The sequence below is a fragment of the Hyperolius riggenbachi genome, chromosome 4 (assembly GCF_040937935.1).
Source record: "Hyperolius riggenbachi isolate aHypRig1 chromosome 4, aHypRig1.pri, whole genome shotgun sequence".
Taxonomy (NCBI): domain Eukaryota; kingdom Metazoa; phylum Chordata; class Amphibia; order Anura; family Hyperoliidae; genus Hyperolius; species Hyperolius riggenbachi.
Genome location: NC_090649.1, coordinates 327,041,696 through 327,062,046, shown reverse-complemented (window position 1 = coordinate 327,062,046; position 20,351 = coordinate 327,041,696). Strand labels below are relative to the sequence as shown.

The 20,351-nt window shown below is 41.3% G+C and overlaps 1 protein-coding gene across 1 annotated transcript in view; it reads right to left on the bottom strand.

Annotated features, from left to right (window-relative positions):
- LOC137504798 (deleted in malignant brain tumors 1 protein-like) overlaps nt 1–20,351 on the bottom strand; it is a 218,666-nt gene that overhangs the window by 107,746 nt on the left and 90,569 nt on the right. Inside the window, exons 10-12 of the mRNA XM_068233390.1 lie at nt 17,175–17,189; nt 8,366–8,522; nt 2,382–2,581 (exon numbers count right to left, since the gene is read on the bottom strand). Of these exons, the coding sequence (XP_068089491.1) occupies nt 2,382–2,581; nt 8,366–8,522; nt 17,175–17,189 (372 nt within the window). The remainder of the gene's footprint in view (nt 1–2,381; nt 2,582–8,365; nt 8,523–17,174; nt 17,190–20,351) is intronic.

The window sequence follows — 20,351 nt, the reverse complement described above, 5'->3', positions numbered from 1 at the left end:
GGTTGGTATAAGTTTGCACCATATACTCCTGTAAGTCCTGACCTGTATGCTTAACATCAGTTGTGTGTAAACCATTTGGAAGGATGCTTTAAACATGTAATTAACATGGATTTATTAAAGACAAATCTTGCATTATTACCAACTTGCACAGTTTTTATGAAGTGGTGATTGCAACTCTAGATCTTGGGAAAGCAATAGTATAGTACACTTTGACCTGGAAAAGGCTTTTGACATGGTTCTCCACATTAGCCTGGTGCAGAGACTGAGGATGCAGAGACTAGGTGAAAATGTATGTACATGGATAGAAAACTGGCGCCCAAAGGCAAAGGGCAGTACTAAATGGTTCATACTCAATATGGGAAAATGATAGCAGTGGGGTCCCACAAGAGTCAGTACTGGGTCCAATTCTATTCAGCTTTTTATTTGATGACCTAGTGTGGATGGAATACAAAGTAATGTTGCCATCTTTGAAGATGATACATGTTGTAGAATTATCAACCCTCCACAGAATAGTGACAGAAAGAAAAATCTCAACAGCATGGCTACAATGCCTAAGTAGGGATATGGTATATGAAATTTAATGTTGATAAATGTAGGATGTTTATGTGCAATCTTACCAAATCTATGTAGTAGAATGGTAAACGGAGTGAATATACTTTGAATGCATCCTTTAGGTAATCCTTTATATTAGAAAATTTTTTTTAAAGTACCCTTGAACCAGGGTAAAATATTTTCTTTAAAAGCCCATGGTGATCTAGATTACCTTGGCAGAAGTGGCCTGGTTCTTCCCAGTAAGGGTGGCTCAGACATGGAATAACTTACCACAGAAAATATTTATGGAAAATGTTGTATTTGCATTTACAGAGAAACTTTACGGAATATCCGTAGTTCATTTAATAAAATTACTGTTTTTTTTACAATAATAATTTATATTTATTTGGTCAATGTTTGCTCACTGTCAAATCTTTCCTCACTCTGCTTTACATTTACATTCTTAATTTATCAGTTCATGTCAGATGGAGATGTCTTTACTGCTGGCAAGGTGCATCATTGTGGAATGCTTGTGTAAAGTGAGCAGAAACACCAGATCTCAGACAATGCATTGGAAAGAGAAGCCTTCATGACATCATAGCCTAGGCTAAACATTACTGGGAGGGTAGAGTATCATACCAATAAACAGCAATATACACATATAGAAAATGTTTTTGGTGCTGAAACCAGGATAGTTCAAGAAAAATTGGGTATCTTGAATAATGTGTTGTATTCTTCTGTATGTCATTGTGAGGCTTCTTTAAAAAGCATTTGGATGCTTAAAATTAAAGGGCATCCCCAGCTATCATTGCCAGGTGTGGGAAGGAGGTACCCTTATCAGAGAGTTCCTGACTCCCAAAGGATGTTTTTTGGATGGCTGTAGAAGAAAAAAAAGGCAGCTTTTTCAAGATATTTTTGTTTGATTTTATAGATATTGCGAAAAGCAACTTACAGAAAAAGTGACCTTTATAAATATGCTCCCATTACATATTATCTCGGCGCCAGGCAGTTCGGCACAGGGCGAGCCAAATGACGGCTCTCCCTGCTGCCGCTAATCTTCCAGGCGGCATTAAATACCATTCCCTCTCCATGTTGTCGCAACTGGGAGGGAGATGTAATTTAGGGTCTGGCAATCCCCGGAGCCACTAATTACCATCACGAAGGGCGTGCAGCATAACATTGCTGCTATGACGGCACCCAGCTACAGCGCTCAGCGCCATGCGCCGGAATTTACTGATTCGCCCATTACATGTTGCCTGTACAATAAAAAAAAGCTGATATAAGTTAGGGGAGGACTGACTTTGTTTAAAGAGACACTGAAGCGAAAAAAAAATATATGATATAGTGAATTGGTTGTGTACTATGAATAATTACTAGAAGATTAGCAGCAAAGAAAATATTCTCATACTTTTTTTTTCAGGTATATAGTGTTTTTTCTAACATTGCATTATTCTATAATATGTGCAGATTACACAACACTCAGCATTCAAAATGAGTCTTTCAGAGCAGTCTGTGAAGTAATGACCTCTCCTCTAGCAGAGAAAAAGTAAACAGTTCACTTACAGTTGAGATAATAAAAGTCAGATAACAGCCCTCTCCACGACTAACTTAGTCGGAGAGCTTAATGGCTTGTTTGCATAGAGATAACAACTTGTTTTCTCAACTCTTATTGTACTGGAAACAATTAGACTGATGTATCTGATCTTAATGTTTTATTTCTTAGCTGTACTACACATACAAATCATAATATCATAATTTTTTTTTCGCTTCAGTGTCTCTTTAATGCACCATAGAGTTTTTCATAAAATGCTTAAGACATTAATATTCTGTGTAAGCCTTCTAATACAAACCATAATATGAAGAATAAACTGCATAAAATCCACTGTGCTGTACACTGTAGTCAGTTTTGAAGTTGATTCCCATGATGTTAGAGGTTGAATAAAAAACATAATTCCCAGGGAAGCATATTGCTGCTAATTGAGAGGAGTAACCAGGAATTCCATCATATATAGTGACCACATCAAACTGGCATGAGGGATTAATCTCTAAACTGTACATAAAAAAGTAAATACAATTATTAATAGTAGCAATGACTGCATAATTAAAATAGCAGATAGAGATGGCTCGAACCTCAGATTTTGGGTTTGCGAAACGCGAATGCTAACTTCCGCAAACGTTTGCGAACTGGCGAACTCGGCGAACCGCAATAGACTCCAATGGGCAGGCGAACTTGAAAAACTACAAACACTGTTTCTGGCCATAAAAGTAATGGAAAAGATGTTTCAAAAGGTCTAACACCTGGAGGTGGCCAGTGCCTACAAGAGGAAAAACATTTTTTTCAAAAAGACCTTATACTTTTTGAGAAAGTCAATTTTAAAGATTTCGTACTGAGTGTGGGAAATGTTCCAACCGCCGCCGACTTTAACGGTTAATAGCAAAGGCCTCTTAAAAGCCAGAAACACCAAATGTACATGGGAATGTTAAGAAGAAAAGTGGGAACACTAGGAACATTTTTTTTTTCAAAAAGACCTTATACTTTTTGAGAAAATCGATTTTAAAGGTTCAAAGGAAAAAACATATACATTTAAGGAGGAACTGTCACGAAAATCTTAAAATGTAAAAAACATACAAATAAGTACATTTCTTCCAGAGTAAAATGAGCCATAAATTACTTTTCTTCTATGTTGCTGTCACTTACAGTAGGTAGTAGAAATCTGACATTACCGACAGATTTTGGGCTAGTCCATCTCTCCATAGGGGATTCTCAGCATGGTCTTGATTCTTTATAAAGATACTCCCTGAAAAATCTTTATACAAAGATGCTGGCCAGCCTCCCTGCTCGCTGCACACTATTTTGGCAGTTGGATGGAGCAGCTGCCATTTACTAAGTGCTTTTAAAAATAGAGAAATCCCTGAGAACCCCCCCTATGGGAAGATGGGCTAGTCCAAAATCTGTTGGTAATGTCAGATTTCTACTACGTACTGTAAGTGACAGAAACATAGGAGAAAAGTAATTTATGAATAATTTTACTCAGGAATAAATGTACTTCTTATGTGTATGAGTTTTAAATGTTAAAATTTTTGCGACTGTTCCTCTTTAAATGCTGGTCAATGACAGATCATGGGAAACAATTGCTGCTGACTTTAGCAGTTAATAGCAAAGGCCCTTTACATCCTAGCAACACCAAATTTGCAGGATATGTTAAAAAGATAGAGGTAAACAATATTTAAAAAAAAATAAAAAATGTTCTTTTTTTTATTTAATTTTTTTTAATGTTCAGATAGTGGGAAATCCCCCCCCCTCCCAAATGGCGTGGGGTCCTCTCTCCCGAGCCTCTATAACCCCTTGTCTCCCATGCAGGCTGGAATAGCTAGAATGCGGAGCCCTGGCCGACTGGGGCTTCACACCCTGAGCTATACCAGCCGGCATGGTCCAAGGGCAAAGCCTTCCCCTCTCCCCCCGAGCCCTTGTCCAATCTATGGACAAGGGGCTCTTCCTCACCCCCCAGGGAGTAGTCGCCCCACCTCCTCCTGGGGCACCGGAGGTGAGGAAGAGCCCCTTGTCCATAGATTGGACAAGGGCTCCGGGGAAAAGGGGAAGGCTTGGCCGCCCCTCTCCCCCGGAGCCCCCCCATACCATGGACCATGCGGGCTGGTATAGCTCAGGGTGCAAAGCCCCAGTTGGCGGTGGCTCCGCATTCTGGCTATCCCAGCCTGCATGGACATGTTACACAACATGTTACAGAGGCTCGGGAGGGGGGACCGCACGCCATATTTTGGGGAAAATTTCCCACTATCTGAACTTAAAAAAAAAAATATTTTTTTTAAATATTGCTTCCCACTATCTTTTTAACATATCCTGCAAATTTGGTGTTGCTGGGATGTAAGGGGCCTTTGCTATTAACTGCTAAAGTCGGCGGGAATTGTTTCTTAGAATGTCATTCAAAGTTGCAAGTGGTAGGAGCACCAATGAACCAGGGGGTGTGCCTTGATCCCTGCCCCAGTGCCTCTTGGGGCCCTCTGTAGTCAAAATGCACTCGGATCGGCACCACCAAACTAGTATAAAGCTCTTTTATTCCATAAAAGCAGTGACAGATGCTGTTTCGGGCTATGCAGCCCTTTCTCAAACTGCTAAAGATTTTAGCAGTTTGAGAAAGGGCTGCATAGCCCGAAACAGCGTCTGTCATTTCTTAGAATGTCATTGACCGGCATTGAAATGTATACGTTTTTTTTCTTTGAACTTTTAAAATTGATTTTCTCAAATAGTATAAAGTTCCTATTGTTCCCACTTGTATTCTTAACATTCCCATGCAAATTTGGTGTTTGTGGCATTTAAGGGGGCTTTGCTATTAACCGTTAAAGTCGGCGGCGGTTGGAACATTTCCCACAATTAGTACGAGATTGTTAAAATTGATTTTCTCAAAAAGCATAAGGTCTTTATTTTCCTCTTATAGTCACTGTCCCCCTCCACGTACCCTGAAAATTTGGTGTTTCTACTATGTAAGGGGGCTTTGCTATTAACCATTAAAGTTGGCGCCATTAAAGTCTATGGGAAAACTGCGAACGCAAACTTTTTTGAAAAAAAATTGCGTTTCGCGGCAAACGCGAACCACTGAGATTCGCGCCAACAAGTTCTCCGGTGAACCGTTCGGGCCACCTCTAATAGCAGACACATTTTGTTACCAAGTTATAGAAATGTTTCATTAAAACCTAGTAAGTTACTTTCAGTCAAAAGCAAGCAGACTACCATAAATATACTTTGCCTAATAAACCCGTATGTGTAATTTGTATTTGTCTTAGCCCACTGATGACCGGTGTTGCCCGGGTATGTATTTGGCTGGTGTTGGCTGCGCCCATGGTTGCTAACCCTAACACACAAATACACAATTACTCAATTACCAAGTTTGTGAGCTTTGCTGTCTTTGGCATCAATAATTTGCATTGAAATGAAACAAATCTGATTGGCTGTTTGTGGCTCCACCCCTTTTTCTGAATTTGAACCCGGGTCACCCAATGACCAACTGTACCAGGTTTGAGGCTTGTGCCATTAACAGTGCAAGAATGGCAGCAATTAAATATTCCCCTTCCAAATCAATGGGTGAATTTTGATTGGCTTTTGTAGGCTCCACCCACTTTTCTGAATATTAATCCCAGTCACCCAGTGACCAGCTGTGCAAAGTTTGAGAACCTTACCAGTAAGAATGGCTGCAGTTTACATTTCCCCAGTGAAATTTGTATTTGTCTCTGCCCACTTTTTGGTTATGGGGATAAAAAGTATCCTATATGTTATTCTAGGTAATGTACTATGTGTGTGCCAAATTTCATTCAAATCCGTTCAGCCATTGTCGCGTGATTGAGTAGCAAACGTGCAAACTGTTGCATTTATAATATTCGTGATATATATATATATATATATATATATATATATATATATATAGCATTAACATGAAGCGCCCCAACCCCAATTCCTCTAACCACTATAGGTAAGGAGTGTGATGCTACTACAACAAGGGATTAAAGATATGAAGATTAAAAATATATGAAAATGCTTAAAGGATACCTGAAGTATGGAGGCTGCCTATATTCCTATAAACAATACCAGTTGCCTGGCAGGCCTGCTGAACTCTTTGGCTGCAGTAGTGTCTGAATCACCCAAATTAAACATGTATGTGCTAATCTAGTCAGACTTCAGTCAGAAACATCTCTTCTGCATGCTTGTTCAGGGTCTCTGGGTAAAAGCATTGGAGGCACAGGATCAGCTGGGAAGCCAGGCAACTTGCATTGTTCAAAAGGAAATAAATATGTCAGCCTCCACATTCCTCTCAGCTCAGGTGTGCTTGAAATAAAGGAGGTGACTATGTGGAGAAATAATCAGAAGATCTAGTGGGCCCTATGTAATTCCTGAACTTGCCAGTATTAAGCACGAGCGAGTTGTAAAATTAGTCGATGAAACCTCGCCTAATTCAATCCTAACTATCACCCAGCTAGACCATAAAAAGCTTGCTTGGGTGATTTAATCACCCAGCAAGGTATTTTCCCCTATTCAATTGCCCTTAAAGTACCCCTGACCTGGTGTTAAATTCTTTTAAAAGTGTTCTATTCTACTTTGTCACAGCACACAGCAAATCATCCCCCTCCAACGCCCCCTGTGGCCGCGTTCTAGCAACAATTATGAGCGGGAAGGAAGTGACAGTTCTTCCTCCCCACTGTGCCCCCTCCACCTGCCACTTTAGATCTGTGTATGTTTTACTGCACACAGCGCGCAGGGGAGCTGCGCTGTGTGCGAGCTGCGCTGTGTGCGAGCTTGTGATAATTGTGGTCGGACGGATATCCAACCTCAATTATCACAAACTCGCTCACAGCACAGCCCCCATGTGCACTGTGTGCAGTAAAACATATACAGATCTAAAGCGGCAGGTGAAGGGGGCAGAAGGAGGATGCACAGTGGGGAGGAAGAACTGTCACTTCCTCCCGGCTCATAATCGACGTTCTGCCTCAGACGATGACTGAGCAGAACAGGGTCCACAGTGGGTACTGGAGGGGTTGAGGATGGTGCTGTGACTTAGTCACAGCACCAATAGTAAAATACTATTAAAAGTTTAAAGGGAGGGGGAACCGGGTCAGGGGTACTTTAAAGGAAATACCTGTAGGTGCCATGTACAGCTCATGCCCGGCCCGACGACGCGCACTCCCTTTACTGCGCTGGAGGAATTATCATTGCTAATGGGCATAGCATTGAACATTCCTCTGTGAGGGGTCTGCTAATTAGTGCAGAAGCAGGCTGTAATGGGAGCGCGTCCAGGAGCAGCCCGATCGATACAGCACTGCCTCTTGTAGAAATCGTATATCTACGTCCTCGTGGCTTTGATGAATTCACAGTCACAGAGAATGTGTGTGTATATATATATATATATATATATATATATATATATACATATATATATATATATACATATATATATATATGTATATATATATATATATATATATATATATATATATATATATATATATATGTGTGTGTGTATGTATATATATATATATACAGTATATTGTAGCTGTGGAATAAGTGGTTAAAGGAGGACATGCCAATTTTTTTAAAAAATAATAATAATGTATCCTTCCCTTTCCAAAGCATGAATGAATCCCTTCTCACCCATGCAGGCTGGTATAGTCAACCTGCATGGGGCTCCGCCATATGAAGTAACAGTGCCAGTAGAGACTGGCATGTAGCAGCGGACACTGGGTAAGTTCCACGAAGCCTGGTGGCTTTAGCAGTAGCTGTCGCTGGTGCGCACATCTGTGAGGGGGAGCGAGGCAGCATTGGTGCCATGGTGCTGAAGGACAGCACCACAGCACAAATTCTCACTCCCCAGCAGCACCTTGCATATAGGAGCATTGCTCAGGTGAATAGCTACTATTAGTTATGTTCTTTATGCTCGGACATCACGTAGGTGAAGCAGGCAACTGAATTTGCCAGTAAATCGATGTCAGGGGATAAGAAGCTCACATTCTGTAAGCGTCTTATCACTTTCAATTACAGTACATATGGCCCTGTGTGTGTGTAAAATAAATACATTGTTTCTTTAATTGATTCATTGAAAAAGGCTTTTGCTTTCCGGATGATATATGTACCGAACTGTGTGGTCTTTTCTTTATAAATGATTGCTACTGTGCAATGCTAACATATTTGTAATTACTGTATTTTCATTCACTTTTTCCCATTTGCGTTACTTGCTTTTTTTTTATCACCATAACTCTAGCATGTGGTCCATACTGAAATACAATAAAAGAAAATTACCAGAAAAAAAATTATATACAAAAAAAAACTTACTCAAAATGAAGGAATGAGAGTTGTATATAGTATCCCTCAGGTACAACAATTTGCCAGGTGCAGTTAGCATTAGCAGGGTAGTCGTTTGGATAGAATGGACTTGATATGTTACCATACATTTGTGTCAGCAGTCCACCACAGTTTGTGTAATTTGGAGCTGGGATCAATAGAGAAGAATGATTTACCATAATGTAGATCACTGTTATATTGTTATTGTCTTATTTTTAATCTATTGTCTATTTTACCTCTGTGTGAAATTAAACTTTGTGAAATCATCTGATCAGCGATCTAATTAGACATGGTCATTGATTTTATGCAGGATTATGTATGCAAATTTATGCAGCTTGAAAATTGACCAATCGAATTTTACCTCGGCAGGATTTGATTGGTTCATGTTCAAGCTGCATACATTTGCATAAAAATTTTTCATATTGCTGCATCAACTTGAAATTATTTGCATCTCATTGACCATCCCTAGATCAAATGACACAGGCACAGTATTTAAGAAGTCTGGGAAGCCTCAGTTTCTTCTGAAGTTTAACAGTTTAAAAAAAAAATACATTATCTTGGAAATGAGAGATAACATTTAAAAAACATTCAGTTACTAAATGCATTGAACAGTGATGAAATATTTTAGATACATTTTGTGTTAATGAGGTATTACGCTTTAAAGAGGAACTCCAGTGAAAATAATGTAGTAAAAGAAGTGCTTCATTTTTTACCATAATTATGTATAAATGATTTAGTCAGTGTTTGCTCATTGTAAAATCTTTCCTCTCCCTGATTTGCATTCTGACATTTATTACATGGTGACATTTTTACTGTGGGCAGGTTATGTAGCTGCTCCTAGCTGTTTTGGCTGTTAGAGACAGCTGTAAGCAGCTATTCCCTGTCTGTGAACATTGTTACATTGTGGCAGTTTGCCCAGAGTACAGGGGTACTCAGAGTTTCTTCTGGGAGGGGTTTCAGCACAAAATCAGTCACACAGCGCCCCCTGATGGTCTGTTTGTGAAAATCATTATATTTCTCATGTAAAAGGGGGTATCAGCTACTGATTGGGATAAAGTTAAATTCTAGGTTGGAGTTTCTCTTTAAGTTTCTTTAGAAAATATTTACAAAAGGAATTTCACATTGTGTATTATGAGTCACTTGAATAGCATAAGCACGGTATGCACCCAACATATATGTTGTTCCTTTTGCATGCAATTTTTACACGTTACAGGAATGCATCCACCTCACACTTACGCTACCTGCATGGATCATGATATGACAATATGACATCAGTCTCATATTGAAAACTGCATCCACAAGTCTCATAGTTACGCATATAAGATACCTTTATATGCATATATCTCCGCTACATCCGCCACTCTCCCACCTTTGAAATCTTTAAACGCTCCCTCAAAACCCACCTTTTCCGACAAGCATATTCTCTAGCTTAGGCCATGCACCCACTAAATAACCTAATTACGCACTGCCTGTACATATACTGTATACTTCCCCACCTCTTGTTTCGACCCCATTCCTTTAGATTGTAAGCTCGCAAGGGCAGGACTCTCACCCTTTTGTGTCATGGAATGTTATTAATGTAATTGCTTGCACACTGTTAGACATTTATACATTTTAGTCATCATGTTAAATCAAATTGTAATCAGCAGTGCTGTAACTTCTATAAGTGTTCATATTTGATGTATATCATTGTCTGTATCATTATGTATCCCTTGTTTGTTTTCTTACATTGTACAGCACCGCGGAATATGTTGGCGCTTTATAAATAAATAATAATAATAATATATGCTGTAGAGATGGCTTGAACCTCCGATTTTATGTTCGCGAACCTCGAACCGCAATAGACTTCAATGGGCAGGCGAACTTTCAAAACTACAAACACTAATTCTGGCCACAAAAGCGATGGAAAAGTTTCAAGGGGTCTAACACCTGGAGGGGGCACGGCGGAGTGGGATACACAACAAAAGTCCCGGGGAAAATTACGGATTTGACGCACAGCAGGGTTATAATCCCTAAAGGGCAGAAATCACATTGCATTCCTAAATTGGAGGCCTAAAGTGCTTGAAAACATCTTGCGTGTGTATAAATCAATCAGGTAGTGTAATTAGTGTACAGTTTCACACTGACAGACCGAACTCACTGTGTAACGCACCGCAAACTGTTGTTTTGTAGTTATGGCCGTGCTGGACTGGTGCACACGATGGCGAGATTGTTCTTCCTCATGTCAGGTAATGTCTGACTGCCTTATCAACTTTCGATGGTTCTTTCTCTACCATTGTTAAAGCTTACATCTATTTTTTTAATTACTTTTTCTGCTGTCTGTTCAGTTCCTTCAACGAGGATCTGTTATGAAGGGCAAGTCTGCCATTCATTCGACTGTGTGATAAACTTTTCATATTACTTTCTCAGTACCATGGTGATCACGGGTAATGGCCGGGGAATCAGGGTTCGATTTTTGTCCGGAGTGGGAGCCTGAGAAATGGCTACCACTACACATCCAATGTGCTGTATAAGTAATGTACCTGGCCTGACCGTGCTTTGCAGACCAGCCATCTGTTGTCAGATGGACACTTGACCCAACGCTGTGTGCCAGAGATGACACCACTTGCCTTTCAACATCACGATACAGTTTGGGTATTGCCTTTTTTGAAAAATAATTGTGGTCTGGCTGACTGCTGGTATAATACAATGACCAGTCACACAGGTGCAGTGAAAGGTATGCACTGACTGCTGGTATAATACAATGTTCAGTCACAGATGCTGTGAAAGGTATGCACTGACTGGTATATAAAACAGTTTGCAGCTACACAGGTGCAGTGAAAGGCATGCAGTGACTGCTGGTATAACAATGTGCAATCACACAGGTGCAGTGAAAGGTATGCAGTGACTGCTGGTATAACAATGTGCAGTCACACAGGTGCAGTGAAAATGGAAGCACTGACTGCTGGTATATAAAACAGCGTGCGGTCACACAGGTGCAGTGAAAGGTATGCAGTAACTGGTATTATAATACAATGTGCAGCAGTCACACTAGGCACTGAATGTGCTCGGCCTGGCACAGTATTAGCAATTAACAAGGGCCAGCTGCGACAGACAGGGCTGTATATGCAGTGTTAGTGGGCCACACAGAGTGAGAACATGGCTGATGCTGCTGGCCTATATAAGGGGGAGGGGGGCTCCAGGAGGGAGTGATGCCTAATTGACTGCCATGTGTCTGCTGACTGAGATGTAGAGGGTCAAAGTTTAGCCCAATGATGTAGTATAGGGGGCGAGTTGAACTCGTATAAAGTTCGCGATTCGACATGAACACGAACCCACGTTGTTCATGCAAACAACTTCGCATGCAAACCGGTCGGGCCATCTCTAATATGCTGTACTGTGCTGTTTTCCAGTCACAGGAAGGGAAATAACCAGGAAGGGAAAGTCCCAGCAACTGTGCCTGCTGCAGGAAGGTTGCTATAATTCAGTTATTCTCCTTGGCTTGAAAACAGCACAGTAATGTACAGTATATGAGAGTGGCTGGCTGCCCAGTAGATGATTTTGTATGGTAACTTACAATGCATGTTTACAGTTGCCCCTCCTACATCTGTGGGACTTGTTGATATGTTTGGATTTTTAATATAAGCAGTAACAGGGCTTATGTGTTTTTACATTACAAATAAATGTTACGTTTTAATTTAGTAAAGGGTACATTTTGACCGCAGTCTCTGTACAAGATTTCAGCACTCACCTGGAATATATTAATGGAAGTTTTTAAAAGATAAAAAATCACACCACTGCTTAACCTCAGACCTCTCAGTAACCCTAACTATAATCTCATATCATGGTCCTTATTCAATTCACTTTTCCTCCAAAGTTTTTTATTAGAAGATCATTTTTCATCTTTTGTTTCAAATAACTATTTTAGCACGTTGCAATTGAAAAAGTACCAAAAAGTAGTAGAAAAGTATTGTCAAAAGTATTTTCTTAACTTCTGGTGGTTTAAAATGCATTTTATTGATAAGGTGTGAATATATCACTTAGGAGAAAAAGTGAATTGAATAGTGACCCATGATGGTAAACAGGGTAAAAGCCTTGACACTTCTAATAGCAGAACATTTTCACTCAATGCAGTCCATATTTACTGGATGACAGTATGGTATCCCTTCTGGAGATGCTTGGAGATCAATAGAGATGTCCCGAACGGTTCGCCGGCGAACGGTTCCTGGCGAACTCGCCTGCCAAAGGCGAACTTTCCCAGAAGTTCACTTCGCCCCATAATGCTCTATTGAGCAACACTTTGACCCTCTACATCACAGCCAGCAGACACATTGTTGCCAATCAGACTGCACTCACTCTTGGAGCCCCCCCCCCCCCCTTATACAAGGCAAGGTCCTTGTGCCATTTGACTCACTTGTCTGCCTACACTAATTAGTTAAGGGACAGCTGCTACACACACTCTGCTAGGGAGAGTTTAATTAGCATCTTGTAGGCTTATCCCTCCACCCTCCTACCCTAGGGAGGAGGGTCTCATCTGCCAGGGAATTACAGTATTTCAAAATCCAGCTTACATACCGTGGCTGGGAATTGAATCCAGGTCTCAGTGTATGGTAGGTAACTAACATATCCATTATACCACCAACACTACTAGCTGAAGCTAGCCTAGCATGTACCATTTATGCTCAATCCAAAAGAAAAATTAGACAAGACAAATAACATTTATATCACGCTTTTCTCCTGGCAGACTCAAAGCGCCAGAGCTGCAGCCACTAGGGCACACTCTATAGGCAGTAGCAGTGTTAGGAAGACTTGCCTAAGGTCTCCTACTGAATAGGTGCTGGCTTACTGAACAGACAGAGCCGAGATTTGAACCCTGGCCTCCTGTGTCAGAGGCAGAGCCCTTAACCATTACACCTTCCAGCCACTGCTTAAGGCTTTGTAGCCAGTCATGGCCTTGCCTTTTGTGTTCAACAGTTGTCCAAAGAGAACCCCAGATAGCCAGGTAGATTCATCTCTCTCTCTCTCTCTCTCTCTCTCTCTCTCTAGTAGGGATGGTCACCGCTTTCCATGGAATTGTATTTTTGAGCATAAATGGATTGAGCATAAATGGTACATGCTAGGCTGGCTTCAGCATGTAGTGTTGGTGGTACAGTGGCACAGTGTTCAACAGTTGTCCAAAGAGAACCCCAGATAGCCAGGTAGATTCATATCTCTCTCTCTCTCTCTCTCTCTCTCTCTCTCTCTCTCTCTCTCTCTAGTAGGGATGGTCACCGCTTTCCGCGGAATTGTTCATGAATGGATTGAGCATAAATGGTACATGCTAGGCTGGCTTCAGCATGTAGTGTTGGTGGTACAGTGGCACTGTACCACCAACACTACATGCTGAAGCCAGCCTAGCATGTACCATTTATGCTCAATCCATTTATGCTCAAAAATACAATTCCGCGGAAAGCGGTGACCATCCCTACTATAGAGAGAGAGAGAGAGAGAGAGAGAGAGAGAGAGAGAGAGAGAGAGAGAGAGAGAGATGAATCTACCTGGCTATCTGGGGTTCTCTTTGGAAAACTATTGAACACTGTGCCACTGTACCACCAACACTACATGCTGAAGCCAGCCTAGCATGTACCATTTATGCTCAATCCATTTATGCTCAAAAATACAATTCCGTGGAAAGCGGTGACCATCCCTACTAGAGAGAGAGAGAGAGAGAGAGAGAGAGAGAGAGATGAATCTACCTGGCTATCTGGGGTTCTCTTTGGAAAACTATTGAACACAAAAGGCAAGGCCATGCCTGGCTACAAATCCTTAAGCAGTGGCTGGATGGTGTAATGGTTAAGGGCTCTGCCTCTGACACAGGAGACCAGGGTTCAAATTTCAGCTCTGTCTGTTCAGTAAGCCAGCACCTATTCAGTAGGAGACCTTAGGCAAGTCTTCCTAACACTGCTACTGCCTATAGAGCATGCCCTAGTGGCTGCAGCTCTGGCGCTTTGAGTCAGCCAGGAGAAAAGCGCGATATAAATGTTATTTGTCTTGTCTAATTTTTCTCTTGACAACTGTTGAACACAAAAGGCAAGGCCATGACTGGCTACAAATCCTTAAGCAGTGGCTGAATGGTGTAATGGTTAAGGGCTCTGCCTCTGACACAGGAGACCAGAGTTCAAATCTTGGCTCTGTCTGTTCAGTAAGCCAGCACCTATTCAGTAGGAGACCTTAGGCAAGTCTTCCTAATACTGCTACTGCCTATAGAGCGTGCCCTAGTGGCTGCAGCTCTGGTGCTTTGAGTCCGCCAGGAGAAAAGTGTGATATAAATGTTATTTGTCTTGTCTAATTTTTCTCTTGGATTTAGCATAAATGGTACATGCTAGGCTAGCTTCAGCTAGTAGTGTTGGTGGTATAATGGATATGTTAGTTACCTACCATACACTGAAACCTGGGTTTAATTCCTAGCCACGGTATGTAAGCTGGCTTTTGAAATACTATAATTCCCTGGCAGATGAGACCCTCCTCCCTAGGGTATGAGGGTGGAGGGAATAGGTAGAAGGTGGAGGGTGCTCCAGGTATTAGATCTCTGTTTTATATCAATTTTCCAGCCAGTAGAATTTTTTCTAAATTTTTAAGTTCTCCTCCCCACTGAAGTCTATTGAGGTTCGCAAACTTTTTCGCGAACCGAACTTTTCGCGGAGGTCCGCGAACAGGGTTCGCGAACCGAAAATCGGAGGTTCGCGACATCACTAGAGATCAATAGCAACTCCTTAGAAATTCAGATCCCCCCTTGCACTATCATTACATTTATCTGATATATGAATGCTTACACTGCTGCAGACGTCTATTGGTGTTCCTGTGTTTTTGCATTTATACGCCACAGATGTCTAAAGTCATTTTATTACAAAACTACTTCCTCCTGCAGCGGACGTCTATAGGCGTTTTTGTTTTCTCATATTCCTTTGCCACGGACATCTAAAAGTCATTTAGTACAAAGTTTTGGCTTAGTGCCATTTTTCTACTTTACTTGAAATATGCAAATTATTCTAAAATGATACAGAATTATGGGTGCTAGTCAACTTTAAGGGACCCAGCAGGAAACCTCATAAAAGCTGTCCAATCACAGCACTCTACAGTAGGAAGCATTGTGATTGTGAGTAGTGAGGGCGTAGTTTACTATAACCTATTGGAAACCTAGCAGTTTGAGAGGGTGCTGTCCACCCAATCACATTAACAAAATTTCCTATGAGGTTTCCTCTTGGGCCCCCTAAAGTAGACTAGTGCCAAATTATGCACGTTACTGCACGCTACTGCAAATCTATGCAGCTTGTAAATGGACCAATCAAATGCTATTACTGCAAGATGAGATTAGTCCATTTTACAATAGATTTAAATAATAACTAGCATAATTCTGTGTCATAATAAGTAGCATAATTCTCAACCATCTGAAGTTTATTTGCACCTCAATGACATCCTTACTTTGTAATGTGGACTTTGTTTGTAGATTTGCGCAAATCATTTATTAAACAAACAACAACACAAACATAACTGGCACTGGCATGTAACTTGTTCAAAATTAGCTGGCAGTCTAAGGGTTAAAGTGGGTTGACAAAATATTGCATTACGGATTCTGAGGGACATATGCTATTCATATGCAATTCATAGGGACATATGCATATGAGTTTTCTCCTAGGTAATATTTTTAAACTTGTCCATAAAATGCCTTTTAAGCCACCAGGAAGCAAAAAAAAAAAAATGCTCAAAATAATTTTGATACTACTTTTTTCACCTTCTTTTTAATACTTTTTTCCATTGCAAAATACTGAAAAGTTATTCTAAATTGAAGATGAAAAATTAACTTCTAGGAAAAAACTAGGAAGAAAAAGTTAATTGCATATGGCCCTGGGTGTCTTGTGATGTTACAAAGCACTTTGCATTGCAGTGAGCAGCAAAGCTCTCAGACACACGATGGACATTGGACCTCGACGATGTGCCTGAGCAAGTTATACTTGGCTAACAAAATGCCATAATATCAAAAGCATCTGAGGTACTGAAGGGTACCGCAGCACATTTATCAAAACCACTGCCAGCAAAATTGTTGTACAATAGGTGCAAATGTGGAGCAGGAACTGAATGGCTGCCTGGGAAATTTGACACTCGTAATCCTGACAGTTTGTTCTGAATAGTGTGAAGCAGCTGCCTGTTAGAACATAAATAAACAAGATAAGCAGAAAGAGGGACGATTCACTAAACTGGATGAATAAAAGTCAGTTTTTTATTAGAAAATCATCAATACTGGATAGCAGGCATATTTGCTAATTTGCCTGCTTTCCAGTATTGATGATTTTCTAATAAAAATCAGACTTTTATTCATCACGTTGAGCGGATCCTCCCTCTTTCTACATTTGTTTGGCCTAGCTGTGCTTGGTCCAGCTCCTGACGGATATGGTGGAGTGGTGAGCAGTGTTTTTTCCTATATGCATTATAAGATAATCAGTCTGAAATAATATGTGCCATTAATCCTAAAAATATGTACAGATTTATTTTTCTCTCAACAAGGGTGCTATATCACTTTAAGGGGGAAGCAAGCATTTATTGAAACTTCTGATGTCTTCCTTATATTTCTATTATCGCTTTGCTAATTGATGTTTTGTGTATTCTCACTTTACAGTGAAGCCCATGGCCCATTTTTATTCTCTTTCATTCCATTTAATCTGTTTCCATCCCTCTAGATGTGTACAGTAATTGCAGAAAAAGCAGCTAGTGTTCAATGAAGACAAAATGGAGCTGCATTATTTACAAGAAAGATAAAAGTATATGGCAGAGATGAAACACTTACCTGGTGAGGAATGTGCTAAAGCAAAAAAGAATGAAAGAAAGAAAATCATTTCACTTGTATCAAGTGTATAGTCTGCATTACAAAACATGTTTTAACTTAAAACAAAAAGACATTGCCATTTAATACTAACGCACTTACCAATGCAATCAAAAATGTGTCAAACATAATAAACCTGATAATAGGTTAAATTCATCCATGCCTTAGGCTACTTTCCCACTGGGGCCTTGTGCTCCCTGGAAAAACAGGATCTCAACGCAAAAGGAAGGTAAAAGTTGCATCACAAATTGTACATGCTGTGCAACTCATACATTGAGGAATACAGTACATAGATAGTATGCTTCACTGCAACCGTAAGGCCTCTTTCACAGCGGGACGTTGCGTTTGATGCAACGTTAAAGTCGCACAACGTGCCCCTGACGCAGCACATGTAGGTTATGAAATTGGACGTTATTTTGCACTGCGTTATGTGTCTCGTGGTGCGCCGTTTTTGTCGCATACTGATGGATTGAAAACGATGCATGCGTTACATTTTGTAAAAAAAAAAAAAAACTTTACTGAGCATGTGCAACACACATAACACAGCAAATTTATTGCTAAACGCACAGCATGCAGCACTTTCTAAATATTGCTACACGTTACACACAATGCAACGTGCACTGTAAATGTCGCACAGACTTTGTATTGCTGTGCGTTAGTCTGCGTTATACATTTTTATAACGTGCGACTTTAACGTCCCACTGTGAAAGAGGACTTAGTGCACACTTTTATGCGGTACCACACTACATGCATTGTGTTATGCCAATGGATAAGTCGCACTGTCGATGTGAACGTACCATTACATTGCCATTAAATTGTCTGACACAATGCACTGTAACACACCATTGTGAAAGTAGCTTCAGAGTCAGAATAGTTTGTGGCAGTCTTGCAGTTTTCTTGCAATCACAAGAGTTAAGAAGAACCATAGGAATTATTGCATTCATGCAATACAGTCTCTGATTCATGGAACAGATTATAATGCTTCCACGTACAAACACTAGCTACATGAAAATCTCATTTAGTCACTAAATTATGGTTATGTTTACAGGGTCAAAGGTTTGCTTGCTCTCTATTTCACCTTTTATCAGCCCTGCCCGTATTATCTCATCTGACATAATTCAGGGCAGGGCATACTCAGCTGGCTAATCTCAGGCTGCCTAATGCAGCTCATACAGAGTGGGCACAAGGAGCAGTTTCATATTTGCTTGTCCAGACGCTGGATCAGCTCTCCTCTTCTTCTTCTCTCCCTCCACCTGCAGCATTTCAATGCCTGTTCTCGGTCCTGATCACATGATATGACGTTTGTCAGTATTGCAGCACCGCCCAGTGGTGGAAAAGGGGTGATGGAAGAGACTCTTCCACCACTGGGTGGTGCTGCAATGCTGACACAATCCTCTGTGTCCCAATCACATGTCATATCATGTGATCAGGATCCAGAAGGAGATATTGGCATTACAGTGGTCACTCGGTGGAGGAAGATGAGAGCTGGTGGAGGAAGATGAGAACTGATCCAGTGTCTGGAAAAGGTAAATATGAAACTGCTCCCCAACGCTCTGCATAGTCTGCCAGGCTGGGAGGGAAGGATGGCAGAAAAAAATGTGGCCCTTCAGAACACATTTGGTTTTCCACATATGGCTTCTAAAGGGTTAAAGGACACTTTTACTTAAACCAGATGTGCTGACTTATGTGTAGATGCAGTGCAGGTACTGGAAATGCCAGCACATACTATTAACTTTTTCTTTTGGATGCCAGAATTCTAGAGCTGCAGCCACTAGGGTACACTCTATGGGCAGTAGTAGTGTTAGGGAGTCTTGCCCAAGGTCTCCTCACTGAATAGGTGCAAGACTTATCGAACAGGAAGAGACAATATTTGAACCCTGGTCTCCTGTGTCAGAGTCAGAGTCCTTAACCATTACACTTTCCAGCAACTTCTGTATAAGGACAGTATGCTTCGCACATAATGCGGAATGCAACCCTTTCTCTCCATTGAGTTGCAATCCTGTTTTTGCATCATGATCAACTCAAGTGCCTCAGGGTGAACGTAGCCTTAAGGGGAACCGAAAGTGAGGCTTCCATATTTATTTCCTCTTAACCTCTGCTTACACCCCCTTAGTGACCAGGCCATTTTTTCACAATTCAGGCCACTGCAGCTTTAAGGCCTCGCTGCAGGGCCGTACAATTCAGCACACAAGTGATCCCCCTCCTTTTCTGCCCACTAACAGAGCTTTCTGTTGGTGGGCTTTGATTGCTCCCTGGATGTTTGTTTAGTTTTTAAATCTTTATTTGCTTTATTTTTAAATACATTTTGACATTTTTTTTTCTTCTTTGTACTACCTTCCCTCCCCCTGCCAGCCAATCACAGCGATCGTCTGCCATAAGCATAAGCCTATGACAGCCGATTGCTCTTGTGCCTCCAGAGGGGACAGCTGTGTCACATGGCTGTCCTCAGTACAGCGCTGCCGTAGATCGCAGCGCTGTACATTGTAAATAGACGCCAGTTTCGCCATCTATCAGTCTCCTAGCGGTGATCCGTCATTCAAGTGGAGATGCATGCTCATTGGCGTGCGCAATCTCCTGCAAAACCCCACCCCAGGATTTGATGCTAATTGGCTTTAGGCGGTCCCGGGGCAGCCACCACGTTCACACCCATCGGCGTGACGTGGTCGTTTAGTGGTTAAACAATACCAGTTGACTGGCTATCCTGCTTATCTCTATTGGCTGCAATAGTGTCTAAATCACACACCTGAAACAAGCATGCAGCTAATCCAGTCAGACTTCAGTCAGAGCACCTGATCTGCATGTTTGTTCAGGGTCTATGGCTAAAAGTATTAAAGGCAGAGGATCAGAAGACCAGCCAGGCAATATGCATTGTTTTAAAGGAAATAAATATGGCAACCTTTATTTCCCTCTCAATTTAGGTCCCTTTAACTTCTAAACGACCGCATCACGCCGATGGTCATGATCGCGGCGGCACCCCCAGGACCACCTAATGCCAATTGGAGTCAAGTCCTGGGTTGGGGTTTTGCAGGAGATCGTGCGCGCTGATGGGCGCGCATCTCCGCTTGGATGATGGAGCTCCGCTCCGCCATCAGTCTCCCAGCGGTGATCACCGCTAGGAGACTGTTAGATGGCGAACTCGCC